This window comes from Equus asinus, chromosome 2 (genome assembly GCF_041296235.1).
Source record: "Equus asinus isolate D_3611 breed Donkey chromosome 2, EquAss-T2T_v2, whole genome shotgun sequence".
NCBI lineage: Eukaryota > Metazoa > Chordata > Mammalia > Perissodactyla > Equidae > Equus > Equus asinus.
In genome coordinates, this window is record NC_091791.1 from 27409941 (window position 1) to 27432724 (window position 22784).

At 38.4% G+C, this 22784-nt stretch overlaps 1 protein-coding gene across 3 annotated transcripts in view; it reads right to left on the minus strand.

Annotated features, from left to right (window-relative positions):
- Window positions 1-22784, minus strand: part of CNNM2 (cyclin and CBS domain divalent metal cation transport mediator 2) — a 157198-nt gene that overhangs the window by 129777 nt on the left and 4637 nt on the right. Inside the window, exon 2 of one of the 3 annotated variants that reach the window (XM_044751650.2) lies at window positions 17513-17749. The exons of the other annotated variants lie outside the window; for them this stretch is intronic. Within the exon in view, the coding sequence (XP_044607585.1) occupies window positions 17640-17749 (110 nt within the window). The 3' untranslated portion in view covers window positions 17513-17639. Of the gene's footprint in view, window positions 1-17512; window positions 17750-22784 lie in introns of those variants that run through there. 3 annotated transcript variants of the gene reach the window in all.

Sequence of the window (22784 nt, forward strand, 5' to 3'; positions counted from 1 at the left end):
TTACTTTTATCTTCTAACTCCTGCTTTATCACGATTTTATTGAAAAAAAGTGTCCCCTTAAAATTACAGTTTTCCCCATCAGTTTCAAAGGAAAATAATAACTTTCTGATAAAATATTAACACCATACAAAATCTTTATATGGTACTTTTTAAAAAGCGTACAGTAAAAAATAGAGGAAAACTCTGTTTTTCATCTTATTTCCACAAGGTAATGCTTAAAGCAATTTAGCTAAGTTCTTTACCAACCTGAAACTTTAATCCTTATAACTTAAAAACCTTTCATTTTTACCTTAAACGTATTTTCCCCTATGAAATTAATCAACTGACTATTTTCTAGACCTCTTTGCCTGACAACACCTATACTCTCTTCTTGTTCAGGAAGCATCACCACAAAATGAATGAAATGACCAGTATTTACCTGGGCTCTCACAGCATCCTGCATATATTGCCACAACAGGAGTTACACTACAATCTATTGTCACAGGTTTGAGTCTTCTCCCCTGGTAGACAGTGAGTTCTACAGTGGGCATGTTTTAGGCATCTTTCTATAACTAGAAGAGTGCCTGGAACAGTATGAGCTCAATAAATAAATATTATCAAGCAGATTGGTAAACTGTGCCTTTACTAATAGGCCTTTTCTCAACCAAATAGTTGGGATGGAGTGCGTTCCTTCATTAGAAGGTAGTGGTGATTAAAAGGATATCCAGTGAGCCTGACAAAGCAATGCTCATCGTCAGATAAAAGTCTGCTGCCTAAATTTAGATTGAATGCACAGGAGCGGAACATTTCAGTTGGTCTGGTGTCAGTTAGAGGATATCTAAGTTCTCCAAACTGAAGATTCTTCTCCTAAAAAAGGTGGAGTGCCATAAAAGAGAGAACAAGCGGCTTTGAGGTCAAACACCTGACTTCAAGCCCCAGGTCTACTTCTGCTTACTGATCATAGGATCTTTGACTCTGTGGTCCTCAATTTCAAAAATAATACCCCTATCTGCCCCTCTCTCAGTAGCAGTGAAAAGGGGTTGGGCAAAGTCCTGTCTTTTTCAGCATCTTGAGAATCAGTCCAGCTCTCTCCATCCTACCCACCATCTCCTGAAGCCCAGCTGTCATCATCTCTCACCAGACTTTGCAATAGCCCCCAACGCCAGCCTCTCCACATCCCTTCTCACTCCTCTCCAATAACTTTTCCACATAGAAGATAGTAATTTTTTCAAAATACAACTCTAATCAGGTCATACTCATATACCCCCAATACTTCAAAGGTACATTACTGCTCTTAGAAATGCTAGAACCTTAGTATGGCCTGCAACAGCTTGACTGGTATAGTCCGTGCCTACTTCTCCAGCTGCATTTTATGCCACACTCTACCCGCCAACACACACCAATTCTCTGTTCCAGCCACACTAATCTTCTTTCAGTTCCTTGAATATACAATGTTACCTCCCACCGTTATCATATCATAACATTCTCTTTTCCACACCCAAATTTCCCCTAGTTGGCTCCTACTTATCTGTCAGATCTCAAGTCACTCAAAAGTCACTTCCTTCCCTCTCCTCCCACCTGCCAGTGTTCTCTCATGGCACCAAGAGCTCTTCCTCCAGAGGACATCCCAGGATAGTGAGTTTATCTGCATGACTATTTGATCCATGTCTATCTCCCCCTTTAAACTGTAAGCGCCAAGATAGTGACAGCCCTACTTATCAAGAAGAAACACAGTCTATGTTTTGAAACTTGAGAATAGAAAAGCATGAGACAAGTATTTTTACCTGTGTGTTTTCAGTGTTTTTCTACATTTCTTCTTTATAAGTATTTCCAAATATTTAAAAAATCCTAGCCAGTATCTAAAATCATCACAATGTGAAACACTGGAACACTAACAGATTTTTCTAAAACAGTGAAACAAAGGCACTCCACATCAAAAGCTTTATGCCTGTCTGAACTTATCCACAGCTTAGAACACTATGAAACACGGCTATTAACTATAAAACTGAAGCCTTTATGGGTTTATTTTTAAACCCAGGAGACTATAAAAGGATTATAACACCTATGAAGCAGTAAGAAAACGATTAAAATGTATGCCAGAGAAGAGATTACAAAACATATGACTGGGGAATTTATGGCAACGAGGTTAGCAACTATAAACTTTGCAGAGCAAGCCAGTATTTATAAGAAAAAAAGGCAGTTCTTTAACGGTTCACACTTCCTGTCTTACCAACACTTACTGTGAGCCAAAAGTTCTGGTATTAGGGGAAGATTATTCAAAATATAGGGAGAAGTATACTTTAAAGAAAAAAGTGGACATTGATATATTAAAAATGCACGTGTTTCATTCCTTTTCAGAAGACAGCATTGTTTTCTCCAAGTTTGTAGCTTTTATTAGTACGTTGCAGGGTTTTCTGCTTATTTGAAAAGTAAAAAGCTGGAAAATAAGTACCACGTTGAAGTCTTCAGTCGTTTCTCACTGGTGCTTGAAGTCCTATCCCAGACGTAAATCAAAGTAGCTGGGTAACTCTTGCAGGCTACAGAAAACACTGCAAATTCAGCATTGAAGCAGTAAGGCCTCATAGGTTTTCAAGGATTAATGTACTTCCCCCGAGGCGTAACCCATGCAACCTAGGAGTGAAGATTTGGGCTAAGAGGAGTTGCACAAGCAGCGGAGAACAGACCTTTAAAAAATATACTGTGGCTGGACAACAGCTACCACAAGTGCGTTAAAAAGTCCTCTGTGGTGGAAATTGCCCCAACAAGAGACTTTTCTGGCAATAGAGATGCTGAATCAGGATCAATAAATGTACTCTAGGCGTCTCCAAAAGCAAAATGGAGAAGACTCAGGACAGCAATCAATACGTACAAAGAACAATCTAGTATACACTATACAGAGGGCAAAGAATCCTAAAAGACAGTCAAATCAACTGCCCAAATTCTCCCAAACACAGCTTTTCTGATTCTACGTCTTTCCCAGCATTGTTCCCTCCAAGGGAAATGCTCTGACCTTCCCTCAGTCGGTGGCCTCCTCTGAGTCGGCCCTAAGAACACCTCCAGCCTCTCACTGCTACAGCACTTCATCATATTCTCCATGCCACCAATTAACTTATTCTGTCTTTTTTTATAACTACAGTCAGGACTCTTCCCCCTATGTTCCCTGAGAACATATAACAGCTTTCCATTTTCGACGTTGCCTTGCACATTATAGATCAAGTATTGATGGAAGCCGTCAGAGCTGGAGGCACTCGGGGGTCTGAGTCTCAACCACGTCTTTATGGGAAAGCAATCAACGACCACAGAGTTGAAATGGCTTCACTGATAAAGCAAACATTGATTGAGCACTCTAAGCGGCCAGCCCAGAGAGGAACTAAACAAAACTCCCGCCCTCGATGAGCTCACGGTCCAAGAGAAGAATGACTGTAAACGACAATTACCAATAGAAACAAGATCCATACAGTGACAACATGAGGTCTGAACAGGGCCCCATAAGAACAAAAGAGGGCATCTATCTCAGCCTGCTGGTAGGTAGTTCAAGGCCTCCTCTGCAGAACTCAGTTCAGCTCATGTAATAACCAAAAAGAGAAGGGAAGGAGCAGAAAGGCTCCTTGACATTGGTTTTGGCAATGATTTTTTGGGATTGATGCCAAAAGCACAGGCAACAAAAGCAAAAATTAATAAGTAGGACCACAGCAAACTAAAGTTTCTGCACAGCAAATAATCAACAAAATGAAACGGCAACCTACAGAATGGGAAAAAATATTTGCAAATCATATAGCTGATAAGGAGTTAACATCCAAAAAATATAAGGAACTCATACAACTCAATAGAAAAAAAAATTTAAAAAGACTCAATTTTAAAAATGGGCAAAGGACCTGAATAGAGAGCTTTCCAAAGAAGACACAGAAACGACCAACAGCTCAACATCACTAATCATCAGGAAATGAAAATCAAAACGACAGTGAGATATCACCTCACACCTGTTAGGATGGCTGTTATCAAAAAGTCAAAAGATAACAAGTGCTGGTGAGGATGTGGAGAAAAGGGAACTCTTGTGCATCACTGGTGGGAATGTAAATTGGTGCAGCCATTATGGAAAACAGTATGGAAGGTTCCCAAAAAATTAAAAATAGAACTACCATATGATCCAGCCATCTCTCTTCCAGGTATATAACCAAAAAAAAATAAAATCACTCTCTTGAAGAGATATGTGCACTCCCACGTTCACTGCTGCATTGTTCACAACAGCCAAGTCATGGAAACAAGCTAAGTGTCCACAACAGATGAATGGATAAAGAAAATGTTATACACACACACACACACACACACACACACAGAGGAATATGACTCAGCCTTAAAAAAGAAGAAAATCCTGCCATTTGCAACAACATGGATAAACCTCAAGCATATTATGTTAAGTGAAATAAGTCAGAAACAGAAAGACAAACATTGCATGATCTCATTTATATGTGGAATCTATGACAAAAAGTATTATTCATAGTAACAAAAGTAAACGGGTGGTTACCAGAGACTTGGGCAAGAAAAGGAAAGTTGTTGACCAAAGGGTAGAAACTTTCGTTAGGAGATAAATAAGTTCTAGAGACCTAATGCACAGCATGGTGACTATAGTTAGCAATAATGTATTGTATACTGAAATTTGTTAAGAGAATAAATCTCAAGTATTCTCACCACACATACACAAAAAAGATAACTATGGGAGGTGATGGATATGTTCATTAATCTGATTGTGGTAACCACTTCTCAATGTATACATATATCAAAACATCACATTGTACACCTTAAACATATACAATTTTTATTGGTGAAAAATAAAAAAATAAATTTTTTTAATTAAAAAAATAAATTAAAACGAGAAGAGAAAGAAGAAGGTAAGAGGCCCAAGGAACAGCACACAGGAAGACAGAGGTGAGAGCACGGAGCGCCCACTTTAGTCCGGCTAGAGCTTAAAGGATATGGGAGGGACAGGGTGGGAGAAGATGCTGTTTGCCTCTTTTGAATAAATGAATAAAAGAATGCATGCAAAAGAAAAACTAATATATGCTTTCTTTCTACTTGCAAAAAATTTATACTCTATTTGAGGTAATACATATCTGTTTTGAGTTCTGAATTATTGGTCAAGGGTCAGTAAGAGGCAGCTGGAAATAGCACTACATTTAGAACCAGGAAACCCACGTACTGGTCCTAACTTTGTCACTAACTACACAATTGCTCTTGGGCAAAACATTCAATGCTCATCTAGAAAAGAAGGTGTTTGAACTAGATTGACCACTATCTCTTCCTATCTCAAACATCTATCTTCACACTAGAATGGAAGGACACATTACTACAGACAAAGATAGACAAGGGAGACTTGGCAGAATGATACCTTTTACAAAGAGTGAGATGCAAAATGCCTTAGATTCAAGTCTGGGGGGCTCCAGCATATGTATACAATCTCAAAATATTACCCCACAGGTTACTCATTAATTATTGAGAGAGGAGGGTACTTTACGATGTATTATTCTTGCCCAAAAAAAGATTTAACCTTGATTTTAATTATGAGGAAAAAGCAGACAAATCTAGATTGTGAAACATTCTGCAAAACAATTAGCCTAGACTCCAAAAATGTCAATGTCAAGAAAGAAGAAAAGGAAAGGGAACTATTCTAGATTAAAGGACGTCAAAGAGACATAACAATTAAAATGGACAGAATATTAGGCACGTGTTTGTATTGATATTAAACTTCTTGAGTGTGATAATGGTACTGTGATTTTTTTTTTTTTTTCAGGAAGATTAGCCCTGAGCTAACTGTGCCAATCCTCCTCTTTTCGCTGAGGAAGACTGGCCCTGAGCTAACATCTGTGCCCATCTTCCTCAACTTTCTATGTGGGACACCACCACAGCATGGCTTGCCAAGTGGTGCCATGTCCACACCCAGGATCCGAACCAGTGAACCCTGGGCCGCTGAAGCAGAATGTGTGCACTTAACCGCTGCACCGCTGGGCTGGCCCCTGTACTGTGATTATTTTGGAGAACATCCTTACACTTAAGAGATACGTGCTGAAGTATTTAGGAGTGAAATAGCATGGTATCTACAACCTACTTTCAAATCACCAACGGTTCAGGAAAAAAAGACATATATATGTACACATGCATACATACATGTGTACACATGTACATAAGTATATATGGAAAGAGACAAATGTGGCAAAACATTAACAATTGGTGAATCTAGGTGAGGGGTACACAGGAATTCACTGTACTATTATTTAAACTTTTCTGTGTTGGAATTTTTTTCAAAATAAAAGTTGCACGGAAGAAGGATGAGTGAAAATTAGGCAGGCAGAGGAAAGCAAGGTGAATCTTCCAGATAGGCACGATGAGAGACACAGAAGTAGCAATCTAAAGACTGAAAAGAATTAAGAAATAGGAGGTATTAATTGTAGGACATAATATAAGTATATAAGAGTTCAAATATCAGCAGAGATTTCAGGAAAAAATGGAATTTTTACTAGGTATTAAAGGCAGAGCAGAGGTTTTAGATGGGCAGAACTAGTGTCTTTTAGGACAGGAACATGAGCAGAAGAGTGTGTGTGTACAAACACTTATACGCACATAAATATAGACACACAGGCATGCACACACATGCGTTACATATATGCAGTTATGACATTAGCCCTTTGGGACAAAAAACACAAATGTGAGCGGGAGACAGAGCAAACTCTGGAAGGGTCTGGATTCTCTACAGTAGGTAATGGAAACTCTTGGAGAATTTGTGTATTTTTCCCATAAATAATAAAAGCAATGCCTGCTTAATGTAGAAAATACAGAGAAGTATAAAATAAATATAAAAATCATCCCATCTTTATTATTAACATTTTGGTGTATTTCCAGCCATTTTTTTTTTATGTAATCTTAAAAACATAGTTGAGACCATGTTGCTTTTTTCACTTAAAATAATCATTTCCCCATGTTATTAAAAACTTTATGTTACTCTAAATGGTTGCATAAATACATACCCAGATTTGCTTAACCATTCCTCCATACTGGATTTTTAGATTTATAATTTTTGCTATTTTAAAATTAAAAATAAAAATAGAATAACCATACTATCCAGCAATTCCACTTCTGGGTATGTAAACCCAAAAGAACTGAAAGCAAAGACTTAAACAGATATTTGTACACTGATGTTCACAGCTGCAATATTCATGATAGCCAAAAGCTGAAAGCAGCCCAAGTGTCCACTGATGAATGGATGGATTAAAAAAAGATAGTATAGGGGCCAGCCCGGTGGTGTAGTGGTTAAGTTTAGGCACTCCACTTGGGCAGCCTGGGGTTTCTGGGTTCGGATCCCAGCACGGACCTACACCGCTCATCAAGCCATGCTGTGGTGGCATCCCATAAACAAAGTAGAGGAACACTGGCACAGATGTTAGCCCAGGGCCAATCTTCCTCAAGCAAAAAGAAGAAGATTGGCAACAGATGTTAGCTTAGGGCCAATCTTCCTCACCAAAAAAAAAAAAAAAAAAAGATAGCATATACATACAACAGAGTATTAGTCCACCTTAAAAAGGAAGGAAATGCTAATACATGCTACAACATGGATGAACCTTGAGGACACTATGCTAAATGAAATAAGCCAGTCACAAAAGACAAATCCTGTATGATTCCACTCACATGAGGTAACTACTGTAGTCAAATCTAGAGACAAATTCGAATGATGGCTGCCAGAGCCTGGGGGGAGGGGAGAATGCGAGTTGTTGTTTAATGGGTACAGTTTCAGCTTTGCAAGATGCAAAGGGTTCTAGAGATTGTTTGTACAACAACGTGAACGTACTTAACACTACTGAAATGTGTGCTGAAAAACGGTTAAGATGGTAAATTTTATGTGTTATTCACCACCATTTTTAAAAATTAATGGAAGTTAAAAAAGATTTTAAACATATTTAGATGAGCCTCTCTGTGTTTCAAGTTTTACAGGCATTTCTGATCAGTTCCTGAGATCAGATTACTGGAAGCGGAGCTACTAGGCGAAAGAATATACAAAACAGCTTCAGGGTCTTGAGAAGCCTGCCAGGTTACTTTCCAGGAAGATTACACCAATCAACATTAGCACCAATATTATGTAAGGCTACTTGTCTCACACCACAGTCTCTATAATACTCACCTAATCACCCCACAATATTCACCCAGCACCTCTTGCCAGGCCCTGTCATGGGCCCTGGGAACACAGCAGGGAACAGGACAGACAGTAGCCCCTGCCCTCAGGCAGCATGTGTTCTGGTGGGAGAGGCCAGCCAAAAATTAAAAAATTTAAAAAAACAAGTAAGCAACCAACAAGATATAGCATAGGGCGAAGGAGGAAAAATGTAAAGAAAGGAAAGCAGGTGAGTGTTGCGGGGGGAAAGGCTGAAACTATAGACAGGAAGCCCGTCGAGAGCCGCCTCACTGAAGTGATCTGAAGGAACAAAGGAACCAGAAAGCTGTCCCGGGAAAGGACGATTCAGGGAGAGGGAACAGCAACAACGAAGGCCCAGAGGCAGGAGCATGCCTAGGTGCCTGCAGCATTCAAGAAACAGCCAGAAGGCCAGTGTGGCTGAAGCAGAGAGTGAGGGGAAAAGAAGTAGGAGAGGCCATCAGAGAAGGGGTCCTCATCTCATGGGGCCTTGATAATTGCACATTACCATTTCCTTCTTTTCTTTTCAATTTTATTAAGGTAAGAATGCTTAACATAAGACCTACCTTCTTAACAAATTTCTAAGTGTACGATACAGTACGCTGACTACAGGTACAATGTTGGACAGCAGACATCTAGAACTTACTCATCTCGCTTCTATCATTTTTTCTACCCTGGCTATTCTGACAGGTAAAAAGACAATGTATTTGCCTGCTTGGGCTGCTACAATAAAAGACCACAGATGCATGGCGTAAACAACAGACACTTATTTCTCACAGGTCGGGAGGCTGGGAGGGCCAGGATCAAGGTGCGGGCCAATCCAGTTCCTGTGAGAGCCTCTTCCTGGCTTGAAGATGGCTGCCTTCTCGCTGTGCGCTCACATGGGAGAGCGAGGGTCATCTCTCTCTCTTCCTCTTCTGATAAAGCCACTAACCCCACCATAAAGTCCCCAACCCTCATGACCCCACCTAACCCTAATTACTTCCCAAAGGCACAATCTCCAAATATCGCATTGGGGGATTAAGGCTTCAATATATGAATTTAGAGGGGGACGCTGTTCAGTGCATAGCAGATAATATCCCACTATTTTAATTATAGGAGGTTTTCGATAAACTGGTCAGATGGAAGATATGTTTAAGGAAGAGCAGATTGGCAGAGGTATAGTCGATGAAATAGACAAAATAAGGGAAGCCACATTAGAAGTTTTACAATAATCAAGATGGATAGATTTACTCATTCATTCAAAATGCATTTACGAAGCACCTGAAACACAGCAGGCACTGAACAAGGTACAAATAAAAGGGACTAAGGGCTGGAGTAGTAGCAGAGGGAATGGAAAGAAAACAAAAAGGGTAAGAGGCATTTTCAAAATATATCAATTAAACTTGGTAACAAGATACAAGGAAGGAAAAAGAGAATCAGTTCATATGTATTGCAAGTTACTTGACAGCAGGAAATGTATCGAATTCATCTTTGCATCCCATGCAGTTCTTTCTATGACACTCAATAAATGCTTACAGATTAAAGACGAGTCAAAGAAAGTTTTCTAAAAATGGGAAAAGACCACGGAAGGGAGAGATAAGGACAAAATCTTGGAGAATGCCCAATTAGAAGTAGAAGGAAGAAATCAGGAGCCTAAAATGGGAAAGGAAGGAGCCAGAGAAACAGGAGAATCATGGTGCGTGCTGTAGCATGTCGCAAGAGGCAAGCTGGTTAAGGAAGAGAGGTCCTCACCTGAGTGCCAAAAGCAGCCAAGCAGTCAAAGAAGCTAGGCAGCATGACAACCAAGACGTGGGTTTGGCAATCAAGGAAGTCATTGGTTGTGACAGCTTGAAGCCAGTTTGTAGAGGATTAAAGATGAAGCCAGCGTCAAGGAAAAGGAAGTAACTACCTATTCCTTAAGAAATCCTGCAGTAAAAGAAGAAAGGAAAAATAGACAGGTGATGATTCCCTGAGACACAGAACTCTGCCCGAAATGCCTCCATGAGCCTCTGGATGTGCAGCAAGGCTAAGCACACCTTCAGGAGGCACCTACAACACCTGACCTAGTTGGGGGCCCCACACGACCAGGAGGGTCGAATGAAAACAGGAAAGATTCTGTCTACACACCATGTGTGAAGAGACAGCAAATCTTCACATTTGCTACTAATAGCTGGTTTGGTAAGTGGCCTTAAGAGGTCACAGAGAAAGTAATACCTGTACTAATAACTGCTGGTTCGTTGGATTTTAGCTAATGCGAGCTAAACCAGCTTAAGTCAATTAAGATTCTCTTTTCCGTTTGCTTTAGTCTCACTATGAGACTATTAAAGGCTCTCCTCAAACATCCAGAGATGTTTGGCTGCCCGTTCACATTTAAGAGGCTCATGCTTAAATGTTGGCTGGAAGGTCTGTGCCGACTGAGGAGCTTCGCTGTAGGGTGACCATCCCAAAACTTCTACACACTTCTAACTATCAAGGAACTGAGCAAAGAATACCTTTATTTGACTGTCTAATATGCGTGGGACTATTCAAGAGCAATAGTGCTTTTACATAAAGCAAACATCAAATTCTTTTCCTAAAATGCTTAGTTTTCTTGAGAAGTTACATAAAAGGAGTAGAGGCAAAATCTATTGTCATTATTTTATGTCATTTAAAAACAAACTTCAGGACAGATGTCTAAACAACAGCTAACTTATCCTACAAATAAATACAAAGTTTCTGTATACACTCAGGAAAAAAAAAGAAAATCACATCTTTTTATCTGTCTGACATAAAGGATGTATAACAGATACATAATTTTATACGAATATAATCAAACCAAACAAATACTTGATCCTCATCAAAGTTAAAAAGTCTTTTTATTTTAGCAAAATATATAAGATAGTGTGGAAACTAGAGAGCTTCGAGCATGGGTGGTTCCAGAACAATCTTTTTATTCTTTTGTCTCCTTTTAATAACCATCACTGGGTCATCAGTGATGATTTCCGGAGATAAAAGGAAGCATCAGTTTCCAGAATCTCAATGTCCCCGAATGAGAGCTATCGTGGGATTACAGTTTTATGCAAAAGGTACCAATCTAGTCGAAACTCAACTACTTCACCAATCTTTTATTTAATAAGGGCTATGAATTCAGTATCAAACAGCGTCACTCCAGGCAGTCCAGATACAAATCTAAACAAACTGGATTTTGTCACTTAATAACATGTTTTGTAAACAAAGGCAACTCAAAAACCTAAATTCCTTTTTTTACACACGAAATTATTTTACTAAACTGCTGTGCACGCACACACACAAGCACGTGCACACACACACATATCTTACGGGTTTTAAAATGCTATTCATCTTTCACCTCAAACACTAAGCATTCTAATGAGAGGGATAAAATGGCACAAATGACAACATGGCTGCATCATGACAGAATACTCCATATTTCCTAAGGAAAAAAAGGATGAATTTCACCTAAATACACTGAATTTCACTTAAATACCTAAATCAGTGGTTTAAGTCACAAAATTTATACTTTTTCTTTTCCTTTTTGAGGAAGATTAGCCCTGAGGTAACATCTGCCACCAATCCTCTTTTTGCTGAGGAAGACCGGCGCTGAGCTAACACCTATGCCCATCTTCCTCTACTTTATATGTGGGACACCTGCCACAGCATGGCTTGCCAAGCGGTGCCATGTCCACACCCGGGATCTGAACCAGCGCACCCCGGGCCGCCAAAGCAGAACATGCAGAACTTAACCAAGCCAGCCCCCAAAATTTATACTTTCGATAACATTTTAATGGATTGTTTCCTGCCAAATATTACAAAACACACACTTAAAAAAACAAACTCAAAGGAACATAGAAAAACATACTTCCTCCCCTAAAAGCCACCATCAAGAGGTAGTCGTTGGCAGTTAACATTCTGGTAAACATTCTTCAAGGGGCCACCCCATGGCTGATTGGTCAAGTTCGTGCACTCTGCTTCGGTGGCCCAGGGTTTCACCAATTCAGATCCTGGGCGCAGACGTAGCACTGCTCATCAGGCCATGCTGAGGTGGTGTCCCACACAGCAGAACTAGAAGGACCCACAACTAGAATACACAACTATGTACTCAGGGGCTTTGGGGAGAAGAATAAAAGAAAACATTCTTCTAGTCTTTGCAGGTAAATGTATATACACAGGAACAAGGAAATAAAATTTTTTTTTAATTCTTCTCCCCAAAGCCCCCCAGTACATAGTTGCATATTTTTAGCTGTGAGTGCCTCCGGTTGTGCTGTGTGGAATGCCGCCTCAGCATGGTCTGACAAGCGGTGCGATGTCCGCACCCAGGATCCAAACTGGCAAAACCCTGGGCCACCAAAGCAGAGTGCGTGAACTTAACCAGCCGGACACAGGGTCGGCCCCAGAAATAAAAATTTTAAAGAAAAAACCTAGGCAGATGGCCCATACAATATCATTATAATAGTATTTTATCTAATTGACTCCATTCCAGCAGAATCTCACCCCCTACCCCAATCAATCCCATGCTCCTGGAGCAAGAAAAATGTCTGCTCAGTAATCAACTCTGCAGAGACCAAATTATTCCTGCCACACCTTATATCAAGGAGGGACACTACTGAGCAAAGCAAAGAAATCTTGAAGGAGACAAGAGTGTATACTGTCTTGTTCTAGCTGTTTTAATGTTACTTCTTAAAACCTGCTCAGATATTTCCACCTCTTGCGTGATTCTCAGGACTGCCTAAGCCCCAGATGCCATTCTGCAGAAGCTCCAAGTTGAGTCAGCACATTGTTTTTCTGATTGCAGATGGGCAAATGGAAAAACTGAGGCTTTGCACACTCCCATAAAGATCAGACGATGCCCTCGGTCTGTCTTTGCTAGCTTGGGAAAACATTCTCCCTCTCAGATTACCAGCCCCTCATCCATTGCACAGAAGGAGAAAAAAAAAAAAAAAGAATAGAGTTTTATTTTGTCTCTTCTGGTTACCTGGTACCCAAAAACCTCAAGGATCATAATGATGATGGCAGTATGAAATGCAGAGTGACTAAAAGTCAGGGTTTTTTCTAGTCTCTCTAAAAATGACCCAAAGAAAAACCTTGGTAAAATGGCCTAGAGAAGAAACACAGTACAAAAAACCATTTAGATATTAAGCAAACACAACAGTCTTTTCTGTGCTCATCTCCTAAGCCAAATCCCAAATCTGATACAATGCCACTCTAAACATTAGATAGAAACAGATTAATTTTTGGTGAGGAAGATTGGTCCTGAGCTAAAATCTGTTGTCAATCTTCCTCTCTTTTTTTTTTCTCCCCAAAGCACCAGTACATAGCTGTAATTCCCAGTTGTAGGTCATTCTAGTTCTTTTACGTGGGACGCCGCCACAGCATGGCTGGATGAGCAGTGCTAGGTCTGCACCCAGGATCAGAACCAGCGAACCCCAGGCTGCCGAAGTGGAGTGCGCAAACTTAACATGGAGTCAGCCTCAAAACACATTAACTGTTAACCTCCAAGCTCCAGCCAGCTACATCTTTGGTCTCTTTGACTGACATGTTTCATATAGCCTATTTCTTTTTTTTCCTATATCTAATCTGAGATACAAAATTTACTCTTTCCTATCAAATTTCCCAAAGAATGACACTGTCAATAACAAATACTAGGTGCTTCACTCTATACATACGAAAGTGGCAAGTAAAAATGCCCAAGTTTTTTTTAAAGAAAAAATAAAATCCACTACAATTACATAAAACAAATATCAGATAACTGCAAAAAAACTCATGTGTTTTTCAAAAGCACTTTTCTATTTTAAGAACTATTTGTTACCTGATAAATGAGTTTAGCAAGGTTGCAGGACACAAGATCAATATACAAAAATCAATTTCTATTTCTATATACTACCAATGAACAACCTGAAAATGAAATTAATAAAACAATTTCATTTACAAGAGCATCAAAAATAAATTTATTCCTAAGTGCTTTATTTAATGAAAAGATTGCAAGTACACTAAAAACTACAAAACATTATTGAAGGAAATTAAAGAAGACCTAAATAAATGGAAAGATATCCCATGTTCATGGATGGAAGATTTAATACTATTAACAGTGCAATGCTCCCCAAATGGTCTACAGATTCAACGCAATCCATATCAAAATTCCAAGTGCCTTCTTTGCAGAAACAGACAAGAAGATCCATGAAAAATTCACATAAAAATGAAAGAGATCCTGACAATAATGAACAAAGTTGGAGAATTCCTACTTCTCGATTTCAAAGCTTACTATAAAACTACAAGAACCACAGCAGTGTGGTATTGGCATAAGTACAGACACATATATCAGTGAAACAGAATTTAGAGTCTAGAAATAAACCCTCATGTTTATGGTCAATTGACTTTTGACAAGGATGTCAAGACAATTCAATGAGGAAAGACGTCTTTTCAACAAATGGTGCTGGAACAACTTGATGTCCACATGCAAAAGGACGAAGTTGGACTCCTACCTCACACCATATTCAAAAGTTAACTCAAGATGAATTAAAGGCCTAAATATATGAGCTAAAACTATGAAAGTTTTAGAAGAAAATATAGGCATAAATCTTTGTGACCTTGGATTAGGCAATGATTTCTTAGCTATTACAATAAAAGCACAAGCAACAAAACACAAAAAAGAGATGAATTGGACCTCATCAAAATTAAAAACCTTTCTGCTTCAAAGATCACTACCAAGAAAGTGGAAAGACAACTCACAGAATGGGAGAAAATATTTGAAAATCACATATCTGATAAGGGACTAGTATCCAGAATACACAAAGAACAATTACAATTACAATTCAACAACAAAAAGACGAATAACCCAATTTAAAAATGGGCAAAGGATTTGAATAGATATTTCTTCAAAGAAGAAACACAAATGACTGATAAGCACATGAAGAGATGCTCAACCTCATTAGCCATTAGGAAAACGCAAATCAAAACCGCAAAGAGACACTACTTCACACCCACTAGGATGGCTACAATTTTTCTTTTTTTTTTCTTTTTTTTTTTTTTTAAAGATTTTATTTTTTCCTTTTTCTCCCCAAAGCCCCCAATTACATAGTTGTATATTCTTCGTTGTGGGTCCTTCTAGTTGTAGCATGTGGGATGCTGCCTCAGCGTGGCTTGATGAGCAGTGCCATGTCCGTGCCCAGGATTCGAACCAACGAAACACTGGGCCGCCTGCAGCGGAGCGCACAGACTTAACCACTCGGCCACGGGGCCAGCCCCTACAATTTTTCTTTTAAAAAAAGGACAATAACAAGATTTGGTGAAGATATGGAGAAATTGGAACCCTCATACATTGTTGGTGGGAATGTAAAAATGGTGCAGCCACTTTGAAAAACAGTTTGACAGTTTCTTAGAGTTAAAAATAGAGTTCCATATGACCCAGCAATTCTATTCCTAGGTATATACCCAAGAAAATTGAAAACATATGTCCACACAAAAACTTATACACCAATGTTCATAGCAGAATTATATATAATGGCCAAAAAGTAGAAACAGTCCAAATGTCCATCAACTGATGAATGGATAAACGGTGTTGCATATCCATAAAAGAGAATAGTTTTTGACCATAAAAAGGAATGAAATACTGATGCATGCTACAACATGGATGAACCTTGAAAACATTATGCTAAGTGAAAGAAGCCAGACACAAAAGGCCACATTGTGTATGATTTCAATTATATGAAACATCCAGAATAGGCAAATCCATAGAGACAGAAAGTAGATTAACGGTTTCCAGGGACTGTGGGGAGAGGAGAATGGAGACTGACTGCTAATGGGTACAGGGTTTCTTTCTGGAGTAACGAAAATGTTCCAGAAGTAAGTAGCAGTAATGGTTGTACAACCTCGTGAATACACTAAAAACCACCAAATTGTACACTTTAAAAAAGTGAATTTTATGAATTATATATCAATTTTTAAAAATTTACAAAGAACCATTTGTTTCAGCAGTAAAATGTTCCTAAGGAGAAATGAAATGAGTTCCCTAATATGAGCAAAGGTTAGTTTTCCCAAGATCAGGACTTGTAATGTTCTCAGCAGATTTTAATTTTTTCTAGGTATATTATTGTATAAAGTTAACAAGGAGATTCTGCAAAGACTGGAATGATCATTCCTAACACATCAACTATTTTCACTTTTTCCATGTTCCCTTCTAGTCTGCACACGTGTATTTTTACATGTCTATAATCTATGCAAAATAAGCAAAATAAATTTTCCCATATTGCTATATGGCCTTCAAAATTATCACTAAATGGCTGCAATTAGTTGACGTCTACAATTTTCTTAACTCCTTCCCCTCCATGGCCTGATTTGAAGTATCAGATATTTAAGTTACTTCCAATTTTTCACTATTTATAGATAATGTTGCAATATACACACAACACGAAAAGCCAACATAGCTCTTTTCTTCTCTTGAATTATATCACTGAATTAAGATTTCCAGGGGAAAAAAATTATTAAAGCAAAGAGTAGGACATTTTTATGACTCCTGGTTGCCTTCCAAAAGTATTACAAATTTACATTGTTACAAAGAAACAAAACTTTGCTATATTAGACATTACCATTTTTTATACTTTTGATGTAATCAACATTAAAAGATCTTAGAGTAATCTGAGACCTTCCTTTAGTCTTCAAACTTTGGCTATTTAAGGGCGTCCAAAATTCATGAGTACTTGCTCTATTTCTTTTAAACTTTGTCGTCTTTTTCAGTCACTTATAGTTAAGGAAAATGAAGAATTTTTTTAATTCAGTATTCTTACTCCAAGGAGAATAGAACATATAATCAACTGTTCTGTTTCCCTTCAAAATATATATGCCTGTGGCCATCTCATCAAGTAACAGCAACTGCTAGAAAAGTAACAAAGCATAGCATTCTGTCACAATAGAAAGGAAAAGAAAAAACCTACAATAATTAACCACTCTCAAGATTTCCACATCCCTAACTATGAGAACACATGGCCCACAGTGTCTTCTCGACTAGAGACAGAACAAGTACAACGAAGAACCTACAGAATCATCATGATACAAATAGTGGTTAACTGACCACTAAGTGCCAGATCCTATTAGAAGCATTTTTACGTTCACTGTCACATTAATTCTAACTAAGTAATCTCTGTTTAGAAAATATCCCATTTTACTGCGGAAAAAACTGACGCTTAAAGAGGTAAATTACCTGTCCAAAGTAGATGCAGAAAGAGCACATTTTTCTCAACCTTTGCATTAGCAGATGGTGAATGCAAAAAGAGAAACATTCCCACCTAGGTCTGACAGCAAGGAGGGGTTAAGGATGAAGAAATGAGGATCTCACCATCATTACAGCAGTGTTTACGATCAGTGGCAGCACCAATGTAAATCGGGGGGGGAGTTAGCATCCCCATTATCTCCATCAACTCCTAAGCCAGCCCAACAAACACATCATCGACAGAGGGTGCTAGTTATTGGTCTCCTAGCTCCCCCTTCCAGAGCATGCACCCCTAAAATCCTCCTATGTAGACAGTCTGGAGCTGCCAGTGTAGTGATGTTGAAAGAAAGAAGGCTTCTTATTGTCTCTTCTTTCCAATGTTGGTAGAATTTGAGGTTTCTTGTTTGTGTGTTCTGAGAAAAAGAAGATGAAAAGACAATACTAAAATTATATTCAACCCTAGTCATCCATTTCCATGTATTTAAATTTAATAAATAGTCTTTATATGTCAAGCAAATCTTACTGGCATTGAAACAGACTACCAATGAAATGTATGCATTTAGAGGGAAGGGCCCCTTAGAAAGAAATATACTTCCTTATATGGAGCTAAAGTAAACATCTAATTAGAGTCTAGAGATTTGTTCTTAAAAGCTTAAGTAGTTCAAAAGCAAATACAACCATAAAATATTATGTTGGCTCAGTCTATTTTGTGGGTTTTCCTGGTTAATAATATTTTAAAGTGTGTTTAGTTTTGCTAATAATTAAAATTAACCAGTCTCTTACAGTAGTTTGGAATGTTTCAGAATTTAAGTAATTCTGAGACCTTTTGGGGGGAGGGGGCAGGTGCTGTGTAATCCCCGTAAAAACCAAGAGAAAAAGCAGAACAAGGTCCTTTCCTGTTTCGTCCAGCTCATACCAAGTCAGAGCCGGTATTCAACTGTCGTATCTCCTGACCAAAAAGGCCATGCTCAGGCTTCATGATCCTATTAACACAAATAACCTCCAAAAACCAGACATGATTCTCTGAAAGAATTTAACTTACAATATTTAAAAAAGTGAAAAAAAAAAAGGATACATAGATGCATGAAAGGGACACCTGCTCCAAATGCTTTGACGAATATCTCAATGGAAAATTTATAGACCGGTACTGTGAACAAAAATTAATAGAGCCAAAGAAGTTTCACCCCACAGTCCCAAATCCAATCTTTATTATTCTCATAGTAGAAATGACCAAAAAGAAAATACATCCTTCAGGGACATCCAAAACAAGTTAACTCAAAAGGAATACCTTATACTTAACTACCTGAGGCTTCAAGCAAACTATATACCAATACTCGTTTCCTAAAATACCCTCCTAGTCTGACCTTAGCAGAGTAAAAAACTTGAAGTAAGCTAAAATAAAGCGAGCTCACACATTGAGACTTATTTTCTATGAAACAAAATGCCTGTCAAAGATGGCTTGAATCCAGCATATCAAAAAGACTGACATCAAAACCACAAGACAAATAAAAACCAATGGCGAACCTGAATATTTGCTTTCACCATTAATGCAGCTACCTTCAACTCTGTCAGAGTTAAAGTACCTTTAACTGGGGATCAGAGGGCCAGCTTGTTGGAGTGGAAAGAATTCCAGTCTAGAGTCAGGGACATGGGTTCTAGTCCTGTTGATGCTACTAGCTAGGTGAGTAGCTTTAAGCAAGTCACTTAACTTTCTCACCTTCTCTGGGTTTACTTTCCTTATTTAAGAGGTTAAGTAGACTAGCATTTCCTAAACTCACCTAACCATAAGAATTACCTCAGGTTAACTGTTAACCATATGGATTCCAGGGCCCCTTCCCTGGAGATACCACTTCAGGAGGTCTCTGAGTGAGGCCCCACGACCTTATTCTTAATAAGTGATCCAAGTAATTCTTACCATCTGGTGAGTGTCACAAACAGTGGACTAGATGGATGATCCTCAAGCTGTCTGCCTTCCAGCTCTGATTCTATACTACCTGGATATTTCATAATTGTGTTCTAAAATCACACAAAATTATAATAGTTTAACGTGCGTTACTGCATAAAAAGAACAAAGAAACAAAATCATAGAAACAAATATATCCACCACCCCGCCATGCCCAACACCATTCATACCTTTAAACACCAGTAAAAACATCCTCCTAGATTCTAGGCGAGTGGAACGCTTTATTTGGCGAGAAAAAGTTTTTAATGTTAAACTCTCAACACATTAATATGAAAAGATTTGTTGTGATATAGGAAGAGACAGTTGTAGACCTAACGTTTGAGCAAAAATCACACATTGCAATCTTCCTTTAAAAGACGTCATCTGGTGATCCTACCCGTTCCCAGGTAAGAAAAAGCTAGGAAATAGCCAGCCTAAGTCCCTAGCAGCTGTGAAACAAGCATCCTCGCAATACTGGGAGGCAATTGTTGCAACACTAAGAGAAAAAAAACAAAGCAGCAAAAACTAGTTACTAACCCTTTAAATTCCACCCCGGTGTAGACAACTGGGTGGCTAAGAGCCCACAATGTCTGTTAGGAAGGTTTGTCAGGTAAATGAACAACTTCTAGTATCCTTTCTGCACACAAAGGTAGCAATCTTTCATTTAGTGTTTCTTTCCTCTACACTCTTTTGTTTTAGGCAGTTTTTCTAAAATTCTCATAATCCTCTGGGGGTATTTACTTTTATCGTTTTAGATTTATAAGTAACTACAAAATGAACAAAAGAGAAAGACTGACTGCATGGAGCACAGGGGCAGAGGTGTAAAGGATGGTCGCTAGCAACCAATTATTATATAGGTGGCTACAAAGAAAAGTAAATAAAATCAAGATCAAAACACAAAACTGAGTTTGAGTCACCTTTGCAACAGAAACAGATAAGAAGCTAAGAGTGAAACCTTACTACAAACCACCTCAGCTATTAGGAAACAGCTGTCAGGAGTCCACTAGAGCAGCACACGCGTATACCATAATGTCAGGATAAACGTTCTGAAATAAATCTTGATGCCCGACGCGGAAATATGGGGAATAGAATTCTTTAGATTTAGGATCACACAGGCCAAAAATTTTATTTATTTTAATGGCAAAAGTGGGGACACCAACTGTTAGGTACCACATCACAGAAACACTGGATGTGAAGCCATCTGTATGTTTAAATACATTTCTGTGTCTGTTGCCCAACAAGCTCCGAGGCAATGTTTTGACAAAAGATCAAACTTCGCACTCACTTAAAATAGAAATGCATAATGAGGATCCAGGGGACCAGCATAGCAGAATGGTAGACCACTGTCACGCATCTGAGTTAAAACCCCAAATCAACAACCTGCTATGTGACCCTGTACAAATCATTTAACCGAAGCCTCAATATCCTCATGTGTAAAACGGAGATTCCTTCACTCAGACATCATGAGATTTAAACAAGGTGATTCATGGAAAGCCTCCAGCCCTGTACCTGGCACAGAGCAAATAACTAAGAAATAATAATAATAAGCTAACTGGAAAATTAGCATAATTACTGTCTTCCAACCTCAAGTAGAGCTAAGAGTTTCCTGGAAACCAGGCAAAAAGTTCTAATTGTCAGAAAGAAGACATTCACATACGCTTATGTAAAGGTAGCTTTTCGTTTCTTTCCACATTACAGAACCTTTCCCCTCCTTAGTAAAGAACAACTCAGACTAATGATGTACAGCCATACACAGGAAAGGCTTCCTGCAGACATTCTTAATTAGGAAGGATAATTTTCAATGAGATCCGGATTAATGATCTAACCAGTTTTGGGGATTACAGTTGGTATTGTTAGGAGAAAGAGGGGAAGAGAGGAAGAAAAAGGCTTCAAACCATCACACACACCATTATTCAATAGAGAAAAAACAACAGAAGGGTGACTGTTCATATTCTTTCATAAGTGAATTAGAAAATGAAGGAAAAAATTCAGGTGAACTATTCTACCTCATATAGAAAAACAAACTAACACAGCTGTCAGTACGGTTAAAGGCACCAAAAGATCAAGAAAGAGAAGGCGAAATATCAGTTATTCCTATAGGTTAAGTAACAACACCCACTCTGTCCCTTTAAGATCATGGCTTGAATTTCCCATTGCAACCCACTGTCTTTGCCTGCTCTTCTGAATATGCCACTAGCTTGAATGTACATTTAACTTGTACCATCTTCTTAACCAACTACATCATTCTAGTTAAGGACAAAAATAAAATCGTGTGCATTATTATTTTTCTGGAATTCATGGGAAAATGTTAGTAATTCAATCATTTAAAGGATACATTTCAAAGAAAACACTGTGAGAGGTAATTTTGGGGGAAAAAACAGTTCCTCATGAAAACAAATTAGTCACAGGAAAATTGCTCAAGGACAACCAAAAACAAATCTCAAAATAATGCAAATTTTGAAATTTTGAGTTAGGGGCAGGATTAATGAGTTGTGAGGTGCAGAGTAAAATTCTCAAAGAAAAAAGATGCAGGAATAAAGAAAAGACTAGTATATACTAGTGATATCGACCCATGAGTAGAGGTGCAAAAGTTCTGAATAATAAAGAAAAACAGAGACTAAGTTATCTGTATCAATATTGGGAAATTTAGCAACAAAAAGAAAATAAAGTACTATTTCACAGGCATTTTCAAGCATTTCAATATATCTTTCTGTATTGCAGATATTCCTGCAAAATGAAACAAGAGACTGGTTAGATGCTCTAATTAACAATTTAGTAGTGAAAGAATAATGACACCCGCAAAAGGAGTTCTGTCACCTAGAGATAATGGGCATTTTCTTTTTACTATTTAAGAATCCGGAAGAATCTCCTTCTGCTTTTAAATGCAAATTACCAATCTCCAAAGCACATTCTGCTCTATTCCTTTATCTGAAAATTACTGCAATGTGGTCCTGTTCCAGAGAGGACACTATTCAGGCAGGAAAACGGAATTAGGACAAGCACACACTCTGTGAATATGTTCAGATCATCACATCCAGTGAGCTGTCACCATTTACACGTGGCCATTTTCAGTGGAGAGACCACTATTGGTGACCAAAATTCTATTTGAAGAAGGAAAACTTAATTTTGAGACTACTAGGTCATTAAAGGTAACATACACATTTTAATACGTGTGCATGGACTAGCATCAAAGCAATGAAAACACTCAGCATCTCTTGTTTTCAAATAACAACACTAGCTATTTACTGGAAACATTTTTAAAGGTAGAATTTCAGTAATAGTAGTAGGCGTTGTTATTTACCTGTTCGTTACATGGTAAAACAAACAAACAAAAAATACCACGATGCAAACAAAGGGGAGCACACCAGATTCTGCACTTCTCTTCCCTGTTATAACTCCCTGGAATGGTGAGGGGTGACTTGAAGGCATACTTCAAGCTCACGTACCAGGTGATCAAGGTTAAAAAGAACCCTTTTAAACCAGAAAGACTCAAGAAATAAGTAAAC